Source organism: Budorcas taxicolor, chromosome 18, assembly GCF_023091745.1.
Source record: "Budorcas taxicolor isolate Tak-1 chromosome 18, Takin1.1, whole genome shotgun sequence".
Classification (NCBI taxonomy): Eukaryota; Metazoa; Chordata; class Mammalia; order Artiodactyla; family Bovidae; genus Budorcas; species Budorcas taxicolor.
In genome coordinates, this window is record NC_068927.1 from 66,920,469 (window position 1) to 66,942,170 (window position 21,702).

The 21,702-nt window shown below is 46.4% G+C and overlaps 1 protein-coding gene across 1 annotated transcript; it reads right to left on the reverse strand.

Moving 5' to 3' along the window:
- Positions 1-15,267: 15,267 nt before the first annotated feature.
- ZNF772 (zinc finger protein 772) lies at positions 15,268-21,389 on the reverse strand. Its single transcript, XM_052655281.1, has 3 exons — positions 21,357-21,389; positions 17,979-18,105; positions 15,268-16,704 (listed from the first exon to the last, which is right to left on the reverse strand). Exons 1-3 carry the CDS (start codon positions 21,387-21,389, stop codon positions 15,557-15,559), a joined length of 1,308 nt encoding a protein of 435 aa, XP_052511241.1. The 3' UTR covers positions 15,268-15,556.
- Positions 21,390-21,702: the final 313 nt, after the last annotated feature.

The window sequence follows — 21,702 nt, forward strand, 5'->3', positions numbered from 1 at the left end:
GTTGATCACCCCGATGTTGCACTGTTGCAGTATGTGGATGACCTTATGTTGGCTGCTACTACCGAGGAGGCATGCCTAGAGGCAGCAGGTGACCTCCTCCAGACTTTGGGGACATTAGGATACAGGGCCAATGCAAAAAAAGCCCAAATCGCTAGACAGGAGGTCACTTACTTAGGGTATAAGATAAAGCAGGGAAAAAGATGGCTGACACAGGCCATGAAAGAGACTATTTTGCAAATCCCCGAGCCAACAACTCCCCGTCAGGTGAGAGAATTCCTAGGAACTAGGGTATTGCAGACTGTGGGTCCTGGGATTTGCTGAGAAGGCCCGGCAATTATATGCAGGGGGTAGGGAAAGTAAAAACTGGACTCGGACTGAACCAATGAGGCAGGCCTTCCGGGGACTCAGGCAAGCTCTGCTAGAAGCCCCAGCCCTTGAGCTCCCTAACCCGTCTAAACCATTTCAACTCTTTATAGACGAAAAGTTGGGAGTGGGAAAGGGGGTCCTGATGCAACAATGGGGACCCTGGAGGCGACCCATAGGCTACCTTTCCAAGAGGCTGGATCTGGTGGCTGCTGGGTGGCCACCCTGCCTTCGTATCATCGCGGCCACGGCTCTCCTGGTCCATGATGCTGACAAGTTAACCTATGGACAGTGCCTCCTGGTCTACACTCCTCATGCCATTGAGGGAATCCTCAAGCAGCCACCGGGTAAGTGGATCTCCAATGCCCTCTTGGCTCATTACCAGGCCTTGCTGCTGGATACCCCCCGGATACACTTTCAGATGCCCTGTTTCCTGAACCCGGCCACTCTCCTGCCCGTCCCGGAGAAAGACGGCCCCCTCCATGATTATGGTGAGATATTGGCCGATGTGACGGCCATACGGAAAGACCTCAAAGACGTGCCCTTGAAAGATACTTGAAAAACTAGTATGGTTTACAGATGGAAGTAGTTTTGTGAAAAACGGACAGAGAAGAGCAGGGGCAGCGATAGTAGGTGACTCTGAGAGGGTCATCTGGGCTGAGGCTCTGCCCCCTGGTACATCCGCTCAAAAAGCAGAATTAATAGCCTTGATACAGGCACTGGAAAGGGCAGAAGTAAAAAAGATCACCATTTATACCGACAGCCAGTGCATATTCAGGGCCCAATATATAAAGAGCGGGGGTTCTTGACAGCAGAGGGAAAGGAAGTTAAAAACTTATCTGAGATCCGCAGACTCCTAGCAGCAGTCCACTGGCCCCGAGCAGTGTCCATAGTGCATGTCCCAGGGCACCAAACGGAGAAGACGTCAGGGCTAAAGGCAACCGTGCCGCTGACGCAGCTGCTCGTGAAGCAGCCTCCAGAGACCGCGACACTCACACCCGCATACTGACTGTGGGCCTGCCAGCCCCGGGAATGGGAACCCTGCCACCAACCCCCGAATACTCCTCCTCCAATCAAAACTGGATTCAAGAAAATACCAGCCAACCTGTGAGTAAAGATGGATGGCACCGAGACCAGGATGGCAACCTGTTGCTCCCGGCTGACTTGGGCCGACATCTTTGTATGCACCTACATCAGACCATCCATTTGGGAGAAAATAAAACTTTGTCACTTCTGCGGACAGCTCGCCTGTGGTTTCCCTGACAAAAAGCGACCATACAGGACATAACTTGTGTCTGCAAAGCGTGCCAGATGATGAGACCGGGAAAGGGACAACACACGGGTATAAGGTACCGAGGGGAGAGGCCAGGACCACATTGGGAGATAGATTTCACTGAGGTAAGGCCAGGCAAGTATGGGTAATGTTACTTGTTAGTCCTGGTAGATACCTTCTCTGGGTGGGTGGAGGCATACCCCACTAAGAGGGAGACAGCAATGATGGTTGCCAAAAAGCTTCTAGAGGAGATAGTGCCTAGGTTTGGGCTGCCGGTAACTATTGGCTCTGATAATGGACCTGCTTTTGTGAGTCAAATTGTTCAGGGACTGGCCTCAGCCCTGGGGACCAAGTGGAAACTGCATTGCAAATACAATCCCCAGAGCTCAGGACAGGTAGAAAGAATGAATCGGACTCTAAAAGAAACTGGCAAAATTGGCAATCGAGACTGGTGGGGACTGGGTGACCCTCCTTCCCTTCACACTCTTCCGGGCGCGTAATACCCCCTATAAGTTAAACTTGACACCGTTTGAGATTGTCTACGGAAGTCCTCCCCCAATATGCCCTATTTTTCGGGGAAAAGCAGAGCCTCATCCCACCTTTAGGGCGTTCTGAGAGGCAATCTTGGCCCTGAGCAAAGTGCACACTCACATCTGGGCCTTAGTTAAAGACATTCATGACGGCCAAAACCAGGGGACCATCCCTACTCATAACATTGGACCGGGAGACTGGGTATGGGTCAAACGACACCAATCTAAAACCCTAGAGCCCAGATGGGAATCCTTATGTTGTTCTTCTCACCACCCCCACTGCCTTAAAGGTTGACGGCATTGGACCTTGGGTGCACTGTAACCACGTGCACCGTGCCACTCCAGAGGAACAAGAAAAGGCCCAGGAGGAATGGAAGGTGACACCACATCCTTCCAATCCTTTAAAAATGAAGTTCATCTGCCAACAGGTCCCGGACGGATCACTCTGACTCTCCTGCTGGTGGCCGTCTTCCTCGACCCTGGGAGAGCCAGCGCCAACCCGCATCAGCCTGTCAAGATCACCTGGACACTGCGGAATGGACTGACTCGGGAGGTACTCAACTCAACCACCCCCCCCCCCCAACACGTGGTGGCCAGATTTATTCTTTGACCTTAAAGACCTCATAGAAGGCTACCCAGCCAAAGGAGGTTACATGCAAAACGGCCCTGCATTCTGGGCATGTCCGGGCCACCTAAAAAATAATTGGAAAACTTGTGGGGGCCTACAACATTATTTCTGTCAATCCTGGAGTTGTGTAACCTCAAATGACGAAAAAGCCAAATGGGGGGTAGAAAATCATGACTTAGTTAACTTTTCATACACTGGACCCCTATGTCCATACGGCCAGGAGACCAATTGCGGGGGCAGACCACATCCAGCCCAAGTAAAAATAATATTCAATCAGGAGTCGGCTAGGCAAGAGAGGTCTTGGGTTTCTGGACTGTCCTGGGGACTGCAAACAACTACGGGACCCTATTGGCTTGGCCCATATTACGGAGGAATTCTAGTTATTAGCCAGACTATAGAACCCATCCAGACCCAAAGTGTGGGCCCCAATCAAGTCGAAAATCCGGACTCGCAAAAAAGTAATTAAGACTAACCCGACCCAGGGGGCTACAACGCTGAGCCCTACACCCTCCATTTCCTGGCTAAAAAACCAGCTCAATTAAATGGAGGCCCTCGGCCCCTTGACCCGCATCCCTGACTTAAGAATGTCAGACCCATTATGGGATCTAGTTAAGGCAGCCTTTACAGCCCTAAATCATTCCAACCCAAATGTAACCCAATCTTGTTGGCTCTGTTATAATCTTTACCCTCTCTTTTATGAAGCGATAGGCTTAAATGTTTCTTACAACCTGTCCACTGGCACAAATCAACCCCAATGTTGCTGGGGAGAATGCAAGGTTGGTCTCACCATGAGAGAAGTCTGGGGAGAGGAACTTTGCCTAGGTACAGTCCTACCTGAAAAGACCTCCTTGTGCACCCGAACGGCTACTCTTACAGGACTAGATAAAACAAAATGGATTGTGCCTGAGGCAGGAGGTTGGTGGGTCTGTTCACATACCGGGCTGACTCCTTGTTTACATGCATCAGTTTTTAATCAAAATAGAGAGTTTTGCGTTTTGGTGGCCGTAATGCCAAAAATCTTATATCACTCTGAAGAGGTTAGGTACACCCATTGGGTTAGAGAGACAACAAACCAGTTAAAAAGAAACAAAAACAAGAGAGAGCCGGTCAGTGCCATTACTCTGGCAACCATGTTTAGTCTGGGGGTTACAGGGGCAGGAACAGGAATAGCCTCTTTGACCTTACAGGGACAAGGATTTACTTCCTTGCGGGCAGCTATAGATGAAGACATCACTCGCATAGAAGAATCAATCAGTCACCTAGAAAAATCACTAACGTCCCTGTCCGAAGTGGTCTTACAAAACCAAAGAGGGTTAGATCTGATTTTCCTACAACAAGGGGGACTCTGTGCAGCTCTGGGGGAAGAAGGTTGTTTTTGTGCAGACCACACCGGGGTGGTAAGAGAATCTATGGCCAAAGTAAGGGAAGGGCTGGCCCAGCGAAAAAGAGAACAAGAGGCCCAACAAGGATGGTTTGAGTCCTGGTTCCAACAGTCCCCGTGGTTAACAACACTAATTTCCACCCTGGTGGGCCCTCTAATAGTGCTACTATTAATATTTACTTTTGGTCCATGCATTATAAATAAGCTTGTTGCCTTTGTAAAAGACCACGTCAATACCATCCAACTGATAGTACTGAGGCAACAGTATCAGGCCCTGCCCCAAAATAAAGGGGAAGATTCTTCTATGTAGCTGAAGACAGGGGGGGAATGTTAGGACCAAACTGGAGCCAGGACAGGCTCTAAGGGGCAGGCTAGGCCTGAGGTTTAGTCTCTAGGAAAGCTGAGGCACTGGGAACTCCCGCAGGCAGTGTAGTTCGACCAATTAGAAAAGATCCCTGTAGCCCCCCGCCCACGCCAGACCTGAGCCAATCCAGATAGGGGTGCGAGGTTTAAAAGTCCCCCGCGTGCATATGGTTTAGCCAATCAGCTATGCTGTTACAGGAACAAAGAACCATCTGTATAAAAGTAGATGTGATTCAGAGCTCGGGGCTCTCGTCAAGACTCCACTGCGCTGGATGAGACCTGAGCCCTAGCTCGAGCTGGCAATAAAACCCCTTTGTGCGTTTGCATTGCTGTGGATGTCTTATTTTCTCAGTTTTGGGGACACGGACTTCGGGCACAACAGTTCAGTGGTAAAGAACCTCCCTGCCAATGCAGTAGACGCAGGTTTGACCTCTGAGATCCCACATGCTGAGCACCACAGCTATTGAGCTTGTGTCTAAAGCCCTGGAACTGCAACTAGTAAGCCCACGTGCTGTAACTACTGAAGCCTGCGTGTTCTAGAGCCCATGCTCTGCAATAGGAGAAGCCACAGCAGTGAGAAACCCACACACCACAACTAGAGTGTAGCCCCTGTTTGCCACAACCAGAGAAAAGCCCACGTGGCAACAAACACCTAGCACAGCCAAAAAATAAAAATAAAAAGCAGTCTCATCCCTTCTATAAAAAAAAAAAAAAAAAAAAAAGATGGACCACACGTGAGACCATAGGTAAACTCTCCAGAGGGAGAAACTCCCTGGGAAAATGAGCCCTGAACACAATACAATGGTCTGCACTCAAGGATTGTGAAACAGAACAGGGTCCTATGGTCCTTCCTCCACTGGCCCCATGTCCTCTACCTGCATTTTGTCTGTGCAAAAACCTTTGCCAAAGAATAAGATTAATCAGAGAAGTGAAAAAATGCAGAAATAAAGGAAAACAGTCAAAGGAGTTGCCACCTGCCCCACTGGCCTCCTGCACTGAAGCTGAGCCCATCCCCTGTAGAGGACTCCGGAGGAAGGATACAAGACAGCGGCTGTCTGTAAACCAAGGAGGCCGCAGAGGCACCTAACAGCATCTTGATCTTGGACTTCTGACCTCCAGAACTATGAGAGGATATGTATTGTTTAGGCCAGTTTGTGGTATTTTATGATGGCAGGCCTAGCAAACTAGTAATATTACCAAGTTATTTATGCATGCGCATATGCAGAATCTTTTTTCCCCCTAGCTATTGGCTCTAATCAAAAAAGGTGCTGTTGCTGTGAACAGTACAAGCATTTCTGTGGACATAGCTTTTTAAATTCCTCTTGGCAATATACCTACAGATTACCGGGCTGTATCACATGATAAGTGCATCTGTCATTTTATAGAAATTACGAGTTTTTTAAAGTGGGTTTTAACATTTTGCATTCCATCAGTAATGTATGGGAGTTCTATTGCACTGAAGCATGCTTTGGTGTCTTGCGTATAATTTGCACTTTTCTTAGCGATTAATGATATTGATCATGTTTTCACATGCTTAATACTTTTTGTTGTTGTTGCACTGTGCAGCATTTGGAATCTTAGTTCCCAAACCAGAGGTCGAACCCTTACCCCCTGCATTGGAACTGGGGAGTCTTAACCACTGAACTGGACCGTAAAGAAAGCTGAGTGCTGAAGAATTGATGCTTTTGAACTGCGGTATTGAGAAGACTCTTGAGAGTTCCTTGGACAGCAAGGAGATCACACCAGTTCAGTCGCACAGTCGTGTCCGACTCTTTGCGACCCCATGAATCGCAGCATGCCAGGCCTCCCTGTCCATCACCAACTCCCAGAGTTCACTCAGACTCACGTCCATCGAGTCCGTGATGCCATCCAGCCATCTCATCCTCGGTCGTCCCCTGCTCCTCCTGCCCCCAATCCCTCCCAGCATCAGAGAATTTTCCAATGAGTCAACTCTTCGCATGAGGTGGCCAAAGTACTGGAGCTTCAGCTTTAGCATCATTCCTTCCAAAGAAATCCCAGGGCTGATCGCCTTTAGAATGGACTGGTTGGATCTCCTTGCAGTCCAAGGGACTCTCAAGAGTCTTCTCCAACACCACAGTTCAAAAGCATCAATTCTTCGGCGCTCAGCCTTCTTCACAGTCCAACTCTCACATCCATACACGACCACAGGAAAAACCATAGCCTTGACTAAATGGACCTTAGTCGGCAAAGTAATGTCTCTGCTTTTGAATATGCTATCTAGGTTGGTCATAACTTTCCTTCCAAGGAGTAAGCGTCTTTTAATTTCATGGCTGCAGTCACCATCTGCAGTGATTTTGGAGCCCAGAAAAATAAAGTCTGACACTCTTTCCACTGTTTCCCCATCTACTTCCCATGAAGTGATGGGACCGGATGCCATGAGCTTCGTTTTCTGAATGTTGAGCTTTAAGCCAAATTTTTCCACTCTCCTCTTTCACTTTCATCAAAAGACTTTTTAGCTCCTCTTCACTTTCTGCCATAAGGGTGGTGTCATCTGCATATCTGAGGTGATTGATATTTCTCCCGGCAATTCCGATTCCAGCTTGTGTTTCTTCCAGTCCAGCGTTTCTCATGATGTACTCTGCATAGAAGTTAAATAAACATGGTGACAATATACAGCCTTGACATACTCCTTTTCCTATTTGGAACCAGTCTGTTGTTCCATGTCCAGTTCTAACTGTTGCTTCCTAGCCTGCATACAGATTTCTCCAGAGGCAGGTCAGGTGGTCTGGTATTCCCATCTCTTTCAGAGTTTTCCACAGTTTATTGTGATCCACACAGTCAAAGGCTTTGGCATAGTCAATAAAGCAGAAATAGATGTTTTCTGGAACTCTCTTGCTTTTTCCATGATCCAGCGGATGTTGGCAATTTGACCTCTGGTTCCTCTGCCTTTTCTAAAACCAGCTTGAACATCAGGAAGTTCACGGTTCACGTACTGCTGAAGCCTGGCTTGGAGAATTTTGAGCATTACTTTACTAGCGTGTGAGATGAGTGTAACTGTGCGGTAGTTGGACGCGGGGTAGCTCCTCTTGGCCACCACCCCTGACCTCAGACGCGGGGTGTCTCCTCCCGAAATCACATCAGTCAATCCTAAAGGAAATCAGTCCTCAATATTCATTGGAAGGACTGATGCTGAAGCTGAAACTCCAATACTTTGGCCACCTGATGCAAAGAACCGTCTCACTGGAAAATACCCTGATGTGAAAGATTGAAGGCATGGGAAGGGGATGACAGAGGAAGAGATGGTTGGATGGCATCACTGACTCAATGGGCATGAGTTTGAGTAAGCTTCGGGAGTTGCTGATGGACAGGGATGACTGGTGTGCTGCAGTCCATGGGGTTGCAAAGAGTTGGACACGACTGAGCAACTGAACTGAACCACTGGACCTCCAGGGAAGTCCCATATTCATGTTATCTTTGGTGAAACATGTATTGAAAAATTTTATTTAAAAAAAATCGATTTTCCTTATTCTTGTAAAGGTTATTTTAAAATTCTGGACACCAGTTATTAATCAGATGAAGTTTGGTTTATACTTTAAACTTTCTTCTTTCCTTTCTCTGTCCCCACTATATGGCCTGTAGGATCTTAGTTCCCCAATCAGGGATTGAACCCACCCCAGTGAAAACACCAAGTCTTACCAGTGGACTACCAGGGCATTCCTGAAACTTTCACAAATGGTCTTTTAAATAGCAAATATTTTTAATTTTGAGTAAGTCTCAATTTATTCTTTTATTTGGGTTTTGGTTTTTATGTCTGGTAAGAAAAAGTCTTTGTTTAACCCATGTTCAAAGAGTGCTCCTCATCCATATCTCCTATGAGATGTATAGTTTTTGTTTCAGACATTCAAGGTTATGAACTTCAGATTACTAAATGGTGAGATGCTGAGGATGTCTGTTACTTTATTTTTCATATGGATGTTAGAGCATTTTGCTGAAAACATTATTGTTTTAGTCTTAAAATACATTGGCAATTTTATTGAAAATAGACAGTACAGGTGTGGGTCTGTTTCTGTACTCTATATATTTTTATTGTCTATCCTTTCATCAGTATTATACTTTCGTTAGTAAAGCTCTATAATTCTATAACTGATTCTTAAAATCAGACTAAAACCTTTAAAATTTGTGTTCTTTCCAAAATGTGAGTATTTTAGGTCTTTTGAATTTTCATATGAATTTTAGAATCATTTTGTCAATTTCTACCAAAGTCACTGGGAATTTGATAGCTGTGTGAATCAACAGCACAATTACAGAATAAATTAAAATATTAAGTCCTTAGGTTCAGAAACATGGTTATGTCTCAGTGAAGTTTTGTGAGTTTGCTTTTGTGAATGTATTTTCTTTCATAAATTCCTATATATTTCATATATTGATGCTACAGTAAGCAGTATAGTTTTTCAACTTCCTAACATTTATTGTATATTGACTTTTTATCCTGTAACCATGACTAACCAATTAGATCTTTTTTTAAAAAATATATATAGTAAAGGGTTTTCTAAATAGATAAGCATGTCATCTGTGAATAATGGCTACTTTGGTTCTTCCTTTACAATTTGCACATCATTTACTCTCTTTAATTTTATGTCACCAGAATAGACTCTCAGTGCAACATTACACAGAAGCTGTGAGAGTGGACATTCCTCCTTATTCCTGGTATCAGAGGGAAAACATCCAAACTTTCCCCATTAAGTGTAATGTCAGCTTTCGGTTTCTAACGCTACCATATATTGGTTCCGACATCAATTTTCTGACACCAACTACTCAGAGTTTGTGTTGGTCTCCACATCTTTAAGGGTTCAGTCCTCCACAGGAAAGTCCTCCTCACTTCAGAAAAGAGTTTCAAGTCACAGGGCCCAACTGCACTTCTGGCCATCTGGCTATAATTTCAGTTCTCATGATCCCCTCAGGTTCAATAATTGGCTAGAATGGCTCAGAGGACTTACTAAGAATGCTATGTTAATATGATTCCAGTTTTGTTATCAAGAATACAGCTCAGGAACAGCCAACGGAACGAATGCAAGGGCAAGGTATGGGCAGGTCCCAGGTGTAAAGTTTCCATGACCTGTCTCTGGGGAATACAGACATACCACTCTCCTGCACATCAATGTGTTTACCAACCAGAAGCCCCATCCAGTTTTGTCCATCCAGTGTTTGGATCAGAATTTGATTACACAGACACAACTGATTAGATCATGGTCACATGCCAGAACAAAACATCTAGACCCTCTTCTCTCCCCACAGGTCTGTCTGGCTCAGTTTCAAACTTTTAATCACATGCTTGGTCTTTCTGGTAACAGGTCCTCATCTTGAAACTTTCTAGGGGCTTATCAAGATTTACCCCATTCGTACCAGAAAGACTCCTATCACAGCAGGAATTTCATGATTTCTCAAGCTCTGTGACAGGAACCTGGGACAAAGACCAGATATATTCATTACACCACCAGTTCAGTTCAGTTCAGTTCAGTCGCTCAGTCGTATCCGACTCTTTGCGACCCCATGAATCGCAGCATGCCAGGCCTCCCTGTCCATCACCATCTCCCAGAGTTCACTCAGACTCACGTCCATCGAGTCCATGATGCCATCCAGCCATCTCATCCTCGGTCATCCCCTTCTCCTCCTGCTCCCAATCCTTCCCAGCATCAGAGTCTTTTCCAATGAGTCAACTCTTCGCATGAGGTGGCCAAAATACCGGAGCTTCAGCTTTAGCATCATTCCTTCCAAAGAAAACCCAGGGTTGATCTCCTTTAGAATGGGCTGGTTGGATCTCCTTGCAGTCCAAGGGACTCTCAAGAGTCTTCTCCAACACCACAGTTGAAAAGCATCAATTCTTCGGTGCTCAGCCTTCTTCACAGCCCAACTCTCACATCCATACATGACTACTGGAAAAACCATAGCCTTGACTAGATGGACCTTAGTCGGCAAAGTAATGTCTCTGGTTTTGAATATACTATCTAGGTTGGTCATAACTTTTCTCCCAAGGAGTAAGTGTCTTTTAATTTCATGGCTGCAATCACCATCTGTAGTGATTTTGGAGCCCAAAAAATAAAGTCTGACACTGTTTCCACTGTTTCCCCATCTATTTCCCATGAAGTGATCTTCTCACATGCTAGTAAAGTAATGCTAAAAATTCTCCAAGCCAGGCTTCAGCAATACGTGAACCGTGAACTCCCTGATGTTCAAGCTGGTTTTAGAAAAGGCAGAGGAACAAGAGATCAAATTGCCAACATCCACTGGATCATCAAAAAAGCAAGAGAGTTCCAGAAAAACATCTATTTCTGCTTTATTGACTATGCCAAAGCCTTTGACTGTGTGGATCACAATAAACTGTGGAAAATTCTGAACGAGATGGGAATACCAGACCACCTAACCTGTCTCTTGAGAAACCTATATGCAGGTCAGGAAGCAACAGTTAGAACTGGACATAGAACAACAGACTGGTTCCAAATAGGAAAAGGAGTACGTCAAGGCTGTATACTGTCACCCTGCTTATTTAACTCATATGCAGAATACATCATGAGAAACGCTGGACTGGAAGAAACACAAGTCGGAATCAAGATTGCCGGGAGAAATATCAATCACCTCAGATATGCTGATGACACCAGCATTATGGCAGAAAGTGAAGAGGAACTATAAAGCCTCTTGATGAAAGTCAAAGAGGAGAGTGAAAAAGTTGGCTTAAAGCTCAACATTCAGAAAACGAAGATCATGACATCCGGTCCCATCATTATACCATACCTTCTAGTCAATATGGATTAAATTAATATATGTTCAATTGCTAAACCAACGTTGTGTGCATGGGTGCTAAGTTGCTTTAGTCATGTCTGACTCTTTGCAACCCTTGGACTGTAGCCTGCCAGGCTCCTCTGTCCATGGGATTCTCCAGGCAAGAATACTGGAGGAGGTTGCCATGCCCTCCTCCAGGGGATCTTCATGACCCAGGGATCGAAACTGCGTTTTCTACATTGCAGGCAGATTCTTTACATCTGAGTCACCCGGGAAGCCCCTAAACCAACCTTATATTCATGATCAATTTTACTAGGTTATAATCATTATCAGGAGTGTAAAACTGGCTTAACAATTCAAAATATGCCATATATAAACACATATTTAATTCTCTAAAATTTTGTTAAGGATTTTTTTTTGCATCTACACTCACAGCCTGATATATTTCATTACCTGGTTTTGCTCTTAGGGAACTAAGATCCCACATGCCACATGGCACAGTCAAAATATAAAACAATCACACATTATCCATTATGTCTCAGAGATATCTAGTGCTATACCTTCTTTCCTTGCTTATATTTATAAACATGTGATTCCTCTTTTTTTTTCTGATGTAATTGGAGGTGTTATCAATTCTACTAATTTATTCAAAGTATTTGCTTTAGGACGATTCATAGATTTTCTTGAAAAAAAAAAGTACATGAAATTGATTCTTAATATACTGGAAAAAATACCAGTAACCTATGAGACAGAGCAAATAAATGATACAAGCCCCATGGCCATCTCAGGTTTCCATGAAAGGAAGTTCCCAGGCTCTAATACAAAAGTGCTGAGACCAGGGAGACCCCCAAAATCATCCTAATATGAGAAAGAACTTACAACCTGGGCCTGCTAAGGTGTCTGCAGTCCAATAGAGCACAGGACAAGAGAGAGACCTACAGAGGGTCATCTTCAAGTATTCAGCTCAGTACAAATCTGTATATATAGGTAGGGAAGGACCAGAGGTTGGGTAAAGAAACACCCAAAAGGATTCAATGAAACAATTTCCAAGGCTAATGTAGAGAACAGAATAGCACCTGTTCCAATCAGTTTAAATCAGAAACCTTAGGAAGTATAAGGTAGAAAATACAGAATGACTAGTGTCTCAGCAGAGGGTGAGAAAATAGCCTTAAAATGAATGCTGCAATAATTCCACCTAAAAATGTTTGGGATCAAGATCCCCAAAGATCATATTCTTTCTATGGAACTTAAGCATGTAAAATATTGAGAATATCTCTGGGACTTCCCTGGCAGTCCAGTGGTCAAGACTTTGCTTTCCAATGAAGGGGGTGCAGGTTTGATCCCCGGTCAGGGAGCTAAGATCCCACATGCCTCATGGTCAAAAAAAACCAAAACATACAACAGAAACAATATTGTAACAAATTAATAAAAACTTTCAAAACACAGTCCACATTAAAGAAACCTTAAAAATATATAAAGAATATCTACTGAAAAGCAGGTATTTTCAGTACCCAAAAAGGCAAAGGGCTTCCCTTGTGGATCAGCTAGTAAAGAATCCGCCTGCAATGCGGGAGACCTGGGTTTGATCCCTGGGTTGGGAAGATCCCTGGAGAAGGGAATGGCTACCCACTCCAGTATTCTGGCCTGGAGAATTCCATGGACTGAATAGTCCATGGGGTCGCAAAAAGTCGGGTGTGACTGAGCGACTTTCACTCACTCAAAAGGCAAAATGAGTATTGAATCAAAACTACACAATGTTAAGTGTGTGACAAGGTGGATTTTAGGGCAAAGAATATCACTATAGATAAAGAGGACCCCAGGCCTTAGTTGTGGCATGGGGGATCTAGTTCCCTGACCAGGGACTGAACCCAGGCCCCATGCATTGGGAGTATAGAGTCTAACACTCTGGTGGCACAATTGGATAGCACGTGGTACTTACACAGAGTCTTAACCACTGGTCCACCAGGGAAGTCCCAAGAGGGCCTTTTATTAATGCTAAAGAGGTCTACTCATTAAATGGACATAACAGTAGGAAATGTTTATTCACCTAATAAAAAGACACAAAGCAAATAAAAAAATAAAAATATAATAAAAATAAATAGCACAAAGGAAAACATGATAGAACTAAACAGAAAAATAGGAAAATCCACTTTTAGAGTCAGAGATGTCAACAACCCCATTCAAATAATTGACAGAGCAGTGCCCATCCCATCAGTAAGGATACAGAAAACTTAGACATTATTAATTACATTAACTTGAGATGACATTTGAAGAAACTCTCCAGCAAACAAGAAAACAATATACATTCATTTCAAGTTAACGTGAAACACAGGATAACCCATATTCTGGGCCATGAAGCAAATACCTATAAATGTAAATAATTCAAGTCATAATGTGTATACTTTGACTATAATGAATTAAATTAGAAATCAATTACCAAAAAGAAAAGCCCAAATAACATACTTCTAAAAGAACCATGTGTCAGAAGAAATTTAAAATGAAACTGGAAAAGGTTTAAAATAATTTAAATGAAAATACAACATATTGTTTTGTGGGAGGTAATTAAAGCAGTTGTTACTGCTTTACTGATAAATCACAAAATAATTATGCAGAGTTTAAAAAGCCAGAGCCATAAAAATACACTTTAAGTTATTCTATACACACATACATTTAAAATTCTAAGAAATGCAAACAAATCTATAGTGACAGAAAGCAAGATGAGTGGTTGCCTAGCAAGGGTGAGGGGAAGAGATACTACAAAAGGAATCAGAAAACTTGGTTTCATAGGTGCAAACATGTATCAAAACTCAGTGGTAAAGAATCCAACGGGGGTTCAGGGGTTCGATCTCTGGGTCGTAAAGATCCCCTGGAGAAGAAAATGGCAACCTACTGCAGTATTCTGGCCTGGAAAATCCCATGGATAGGAGGACAGAAGCCTGGAATACTATAATCCATGGGGTCACAAACACAAAAAAATCAAATTACACACTGTAAATACATGCAATTGCAGAGTATTTTCATTCTATTTTGGATAGTAACCATTGCTGTAAGATCGTGAGACACAAATATGAGAGTCCTCAGAATTTCCATAAACCCTCATACCAAAGTCATAGTGATGGACAAGTTTGTGGATACACCTTTAAAAGAGTTACATTCCCTGTAGTTGGCTATGGTCTCCCAACTTCCTATTAATCAGTGTCTCTGTATCAATTATGATTCCTAACTGGTCCTTGTAGGTGACAGTGACATCTGCCTACCAATAATACCCTACTAAATGATAGATATCAGGGATGCAGACAGGTCCCAGGGAATCAAATTCTGAAACATTCCCTAGGAACAGGGGTCCCAATTCATGCTGTTCCCACATACATCAGAGGCTGTCAAGACCTTGACAACCTGCTCAAGACGACCCTGGTCACACAAATCATCTCAACATACAGGACACACAATTAGGCCTGCAAAGCCTGGTATACTTTCCCAGTAGGCCTTGAGCAGTGATGTAAATTAGGCTGAAACTAGAATAAGAGCTGTTCTTTCTTTAATCATTCTGCAAATACCACTGAGACTCAACAGTTGGCACTCTCACACAAGCTACTCATTCTTTCAGGCTGGCAAGCCCAATTCTGTTCTCAACTCAACCCACAGAGTGAACAAAATTCCCAGGAATAAAGATAGCTTAGAAACTAAGGCATGTGTTGCAAAACCAGAACAATATGAGGCAGATAATTTCCAGGTCAGGTGACTCGGAGGCTGGTCAAACTCATCACGAGGGTCACAAGAGACCAACACAGTCTGAAATATGGACATCTCTGCAGGCAACCAGAAGAACCAAGCTTGCATCCTTCTGACTCAAAATGGGTCACACCCATGCTTCCACCAGTAGGGAGCAGGAAGGAGTGAGGATCATCAATAGGGTCAGGCTACCGATGGTGCCCTCTAGGGAAGACAGGAAGAGCAGAGATCTTGCCCATCAAAGCGTCTGGGAGTGACATACACACAATGTGGGGCCCTGCTGTTGCACAGATGTATGGCTTCTTTCAGATGCTGGCAGTGACACGGTTTTGGCAAGCACGCAGAGACCTTTCACAGTGGCCAAGGCATGTTACAAAGTACAATACTGCCCCCAGAATGCTTCCCACAGAGCTGGCACACAGAAGAATCTCCTCAGGGTGGGAGTTCAAACACGAGGCTCATCTAGCTTATGGCTACTCACAAAGGCTCCTCTTGGAGCCTCTCTCTGGTGTCACTATGTTGAATAAGACAGAGTGTTCCCTGCTCTCCTAAGGCCTTTCTCCAGCGTGAACCTTCCAATGTCTGATGAGGGAAGCCCTTTGCCTGAAGGCTTTCCCACACTCACTGCATTTATATGGCCTTTCTCCAGTGTGGATTCTAAGGTGCTGCATAAGCACATGTTTGTGGCTAAAGGCTTTTCCACACTCACTGCACACATACGGCTTCTCACCATTGTGAACTCTCTGGTGGGCAATAAGATCGGAGCTTTGGCTGAAAAACTTCCCACATGCAATGCACTCATAAGGCCGTGCCCCAGTATGAACACTCCAGTGCTTAATGAGTCTGTATTTGTGGCCGAAGTATTTCCCACATTCACTGCACTCATAAGGCCTTTCTCCGGTGTGGATACTCTCATGCTGAACAAGCGTGGATTTGTGACTGTAGGCTTTCCCACATTCGCTGCACTTGTAAGGCCGTGCTCCAGTGTGGACTCTCTGGTGTACAATGAGATTAGAGCTATGATTAAAAACTTTCCCACATATGCCACACTCGTAAGGCATCTCTCCAGTGTGGATCCTCTGGTGCTGCGCAAGTATGGGTTTGCGGCTAAAGGTTTTCCCACATTCGCTGCACTTGTAAGGCCTCTCTCCAGTGTGGACTCTTTGGTGCTGAACAAGTGAGTCCTTGCGGCTGAAGGTCTTCCCACATTCGCTGCACTCATAATGCTTTTGTCCACTGTGAAAGACCTCTGCACAGTGGGTGTCACTTTGTGGGTTCCACTTGCTAAGAGGGTAATGCTGCTGAAACATGCTTGAGCTGGTTGGAAAATCCTCACAACCCTCCCTCGTGGTAAAAGGTGTCTTCAATGACTGGACAGGGCAGCTGCTCACAAGAAGGGCCCTGTGCACGTCCCTCCTGCAGGGTTTCTCTCTACTGTACTGATTGTAGAGGGGGAAGTTTGCACTGAACCACAGCTGTTTCCCACATGCCACAGACAGGTATGGTTTCTGCCCAGGACGTGTTTCTTGGTGCTCAGCCATGTGCAGAACATCTCTCAAGATCGGGCCACATGTCTCACAGGGGTGGGCCTTCTGGGAAGATGGAATCATCTTAGGAGTCATGCCCTTAGACATTCTTTTCACAGAAATGCTCTGCTCAAAATGGATCTCATCCTCCTCCATTCCATGCCAACAACCTGAAAGCAGACAAATGCTGGTAAAGTACACAGTGACACTGGTGGGAAGGGGCAGTTATTACAGACGTGTGTTTATCAAAACTAAGACTGAGGTCTGCCTCAGGACAAAAGGCCAGGGTGTAAGTTGAGTAAAGGGCTGCTCCACAGTCTTGGCATCTAAAGGTCACAGGCTGGAAGAGGCCCTGATGGGGAGAGGACACAGATCTGATGAACAGCCCAGAAAGAGCCAGGGTCCCCAATGAAATTATCCACAAATGCATTGTAGGAAGGCCTTGGCGGCTGGGGAGACATGCAGAAGAAGAGTGTGTTTACTAAACAGCTACAAATGAATAGAATAGCTGGTATTTAAGAATTATTTGAAGAACATGCACCTCTCATGACACACAAAGCATATAAGCCAGTGTTGGAGAGCAGTACAGAGGAAGCAGTGGAGAGGAACAGCTGAGATGTGGGCAGAGGTGAGGAACTGCCAAAGGCCAAAGGTCACAGCATAAAAGGTAAGTGTATAAACAGGGCAGTAAAGACAGGAATGAAGTGTGGGCAGTGGCCTTGGCACTTAAACCACTGTGGGCACTGAGAGGCTGGAGAGTGACCAGAACCCAGCCTGACATCACACTTTCCCCAGCTCCCACTCACCAGGGCCACCTGCACTCTGAGCCTCTCTGGTCAGGGCTGGAGTTGTGTCGGCCCAGTCAGAGACCCAGGGCTCCCTGCCAAGCTCCTGTGGGGAAACCCCATGGGACATAGAAGATGCATATCCTAAGGAAAAAACAGGACAGTAAATGGCCAGCACGGGTGTGAGTGACCCACCCCTCAGAGAAGAAACCTAAATATCATGAAAATAACTCTGAAGTATTGTCTTGCAGGAATAGCCTAGTGGTCTCAACAAGTAGTGATTGTACTGGGTTCTTGGGATTCCTGATACAGGTAGGCTATGAGAAATGTCAGCTAGAGGAGGAGGGCACAATCTGGGGCACAAGAGTGCCATGGATCTGGACAGAGGCACCCAGTCAGGGAGAGGACAAACTGGATGTGATCCACTGGGTAACAACTGGACGCTTCATGCCTGCATTCTTCCATGCAAGCCTTCAGGGCAGCAGGTAGTGGGAACACTCAGAAACCAGAGGTGCTAGAGCCGACAGTTCACACCTGGCACCCACGGCACCTACTCCAAGGAACCAGGGCAGGTGGTGGTACTGCCTATGGCTCTGATCCAAGAAACAGGGAAGGGGGAGAGCCCGGTCCAGGCACTGCAGGGGACAAGAGGGCCTTACCCAGTGAGGCCATCAGTGCAAAGTTCTCCAGCATCACTTCGCGGTACAAGAGCCTCTGAGCCTCATCAAGGAGCCCCCACTCCTCCTGGGAGAAGGACACGAACACGTCCTCAAAGGTCACATTCCCCTGCCATAATGGGGAGAACACTCTGTGAGCAGTCTCCTTCTCAAGGATCCCATCTGCCCCCACAGAACTCCCCTGACCGTTCCTTCCCATCCAGTTCCTCAACTCAGAGGAAACACCAGCACCAGGTGCCATATATGTCTGCTCTCTCCTCAGGGTCCCGTTGATCACTGTGTCCACCCACAGCAACAACGGGCAGGTGGGACAGAAAGGCCTGTCTAAACTCTGGGGCTGGTATGGTGCACAGCACCCCCACCCACCTCCTTCCAGCCAGTTCTTTGAAAGTTGCTAAGATCATGATTACCAGACAACCAAAGTTAGGCTCATCTTTCTTCCTTAAGCCCCCCAAACCAGGGCCCAAGGGCCATCAATTCACACTTTTTCCACATGCACACTGTTCTTCTGGATCACTCTCTCACAACTCTGGTTGCTTACCCAGTTATTGGCCTTCATCATCACCTTCCTACAGGGCTTTCCTTGTGGCTCAGACGGTAAAGCGTCTGCCTACACTGTGGGAGACCCAGGTTCAAGCCCTCGGTCTGGAAGATCCTCTGGAGAAGGAAATGGCAACCCACTCCAGTATTCTTGCCCGGAAAATCCCATGGACAGAGGAGCCCGGTAGGCTACAGTCCATGGGGTCGCAAAGAGTCGGACACGACTGAGCGACTTCACTTCACTTCATCACCTTCCTAGCTCATTAACTGCCCCCCAGAGAGCAAAGCCTGCTGGGTAATGTAGTTCACATGCCACCAAACCTTGAGGAAATCAACAGGTAATAGATGCAGAGCTGGCGCGCAGCCATTTGCAGGCACCCTTTACTGAGTAACCGTTACCAGGCAACCATTCCTGGGAGACTGCAGGAGGGTGTTGCAGCCTGGAGCAGAGACCAACACCTTGCCTCATGACTCCAGGGTGCGGCAAAATGCGCCCTCTTGACTGTCCTAGTAAGTATGCCAAACGGTAGGGTGGGACACGCTCTCTGCTCTGCTTCACTGCCTGCCCCTAAGTCCATCCCCACGGAAACAAAACAAGATGTTCCTAATCAACAGCAGAGTCATAACTTTACTCCCTCTTTATGGTGCGCTGATCAAACTACCCAGTATAGCTATTCCCTAATGATCTCATGTGACTTCTGCCAATAAAAGTGCGGGCTGAAAGGAGCCATTTTGTCTTTCTGTCATGGAGCGCAGGAGGGTCCCCTGACTCCCTGCTTGCCAAATTATATGTGTCTGTTTTTTCCTTACATGCTCACTGTATCAGGTATTTCTCACCTGCTGTGCTAAACGCGGCAGGAGCGTACTGTTGTGTTGTTGTAGTTTCTCCCTTGTAAACCTATGTACACGTCATCTTCTACTTTTTGGATGTCTCTCTCCTGAACCCCTCCATATAACTTCAGCCCCATGTCCAGCAGCTCACTGGATACCTCAAGAGTTCTCTGGCACATCTCAGACTCTCCACGTGGCCACAAATAAAGTACTGATACCCATATGCAGAGTTACTTCTACCACTAACTTGCCCACCTCAGCTGATGGCGCTTCTACCCTTCTGACTGATATGGCCCAACACCTTGGGGCTGTCTCTTTCTTACACAGAAAAGCTGACCCAATCACTTCTCCCATCTACACAGCGACCCCTCTGGCCCAACCATTTGTTACAACTCGCCTGGAATACAGAAACAGCCTTCTCCCCAATCTTTCTCCTCACCTCTATCCTAATTCCCTCAACCCTCACCACATAGCCTGTTCTCCACTTGGAATTCAGAGTTGTCTTTGTTGCTGTTTAGTCACTAAGCTGTGCCCAACTCTTTGCAACCACATGGATTGTAGCCCGCCAGGCTCCTCTGTCCATGGGATTTCCCAGGCAAGAACACTGGAGTGGATTGCCATTTCCTTCTCCAAGGGATCTTCCCAACCCAGGGATCAAACATGGCATCTACAGGGAGCTGTGAAAACCCAGATCAGATCACCTCCCTCCTCTGCTCCACATCTGCCATGGCTACACCACCTTCATAACAGAGGCCTAGGTTCTCAATTGGCCATTTCAGGCCTGACTCCTGTTACCAGACTTGGTGAAGATCTGTATTTTTTTTTTTTTTTTTTAATTCCCAATTCAATCTCACCATCAGGTATGCTGGTTCCCGTGCCTGGAACAAACTTCCACACCTTATTCCAATGGTCCCCAGGAGGCAGTGCCCTGCCATATCACCTCTGGACTGGACTGAGAACTCTGAGCTTGGTGTTTCTCAGGGGTCCTCAGACTCAAGAGCTGGGAGAGTACAAGGTAACGTGTTCTATGAAACCACAATCCTGGAGCCCTGATGGGTGAAGGTGAAGGTGGAATCGATGAGACTGGATATCCTCGTCTCACTGTATCTGCTGCTGCTGCTGCTAAGTCGCTTCACTGGTGTCCGACTCTGTGCGACCCCATAGACGGAAGCCCACCAGGCTCCCCCATCCCTGGGATTCTCGAGGCAAGAACACTGGAGAGGGTTGCCATTTCCTTCTCCAGCGCATGAAAGTGGAAAGTGAAAGTGAGGTCGCTCAGTCGTGTCCGACTCTATCGACCCCATGGACTGCAGCCTACCAGGCTCCTCCACCCATGGGACTCTCCAGGCAAGAGTACTGGAGTGGGGTGCCATTGCCTTCTCCGCGTCTCACTGTATACATCCCATAATTACTTCTGAGATCGGGGAACCTGTAGGTACAGGGAAACTGTGAGAGAGAAACAACGACGAAATAGCCGCAAGAGAGCCTCAGGCCTCTGTGCTGCTGCTGCTCGGCCATTAGGACCTGGAGCTGACAGTCTACCCTGTGTGCCGCAGTCCTCTGGGCCATCTAACAACTGCGTGGCCTTGGACCATCTCTCAACATTTCTAGGCTCCACTGTCCTCACTAACGTCAAGTCTGTTCACACCTGGACAGTCTACATTTTAAACCATCCTATATGGTCTCTTTGTTTAGAACCTTCCGTGCTCCCATCACCTTCAGAATGAAGGCACAGCTGCTCAAACCCTCTGATCTTTTCAGACACCAAGGACTCAGACTCCAGGTTTCCCAAATGCTCTGCACATTCCGGCCCCAACTTCTGTAACGTCCTGTCATCCCATCACGCGCGGTGTCAGAAATGTCCGCCCAAGAGCGCCCCCACAGTCGGGACACAGGGCCCAGCGCTGCGGGGCTCTGAAGCTTCCCTCATTCGAGGCTTCAGGATTCAGAGACGGAGGTCGAGGGAGGCGCCGGGGGCGCAGCACCCACCTGCGCCGGGTCCGTCAGCACCGCGGCCGCCATCGGCACCTGCGGACTGGGGAAGGCGAGTAGCTGCAGAGCGACAGGTGCTAGGTCCTGGGCTCCGGCGGCCGGGTCACCCGAGCAGTGCCACTACCAATCCTCGGGTCCGCTTCTGTTTAGGGCAACAACGCCTCTCACGTTTCCCCATCGCGTCACCCCGCGTGTGACGTAACCTTCTGGATACGGATCTGGTGGACTAATCCGAAAGCAAACAATATGTCCGCCCAAGACGGGAACAGGAAGTCCCGCCCAGGCATCGTCCCTATGAACGGAAACGCCCCTTTCGTGGGGCCTCATTGGCCCAGAGTGCCGA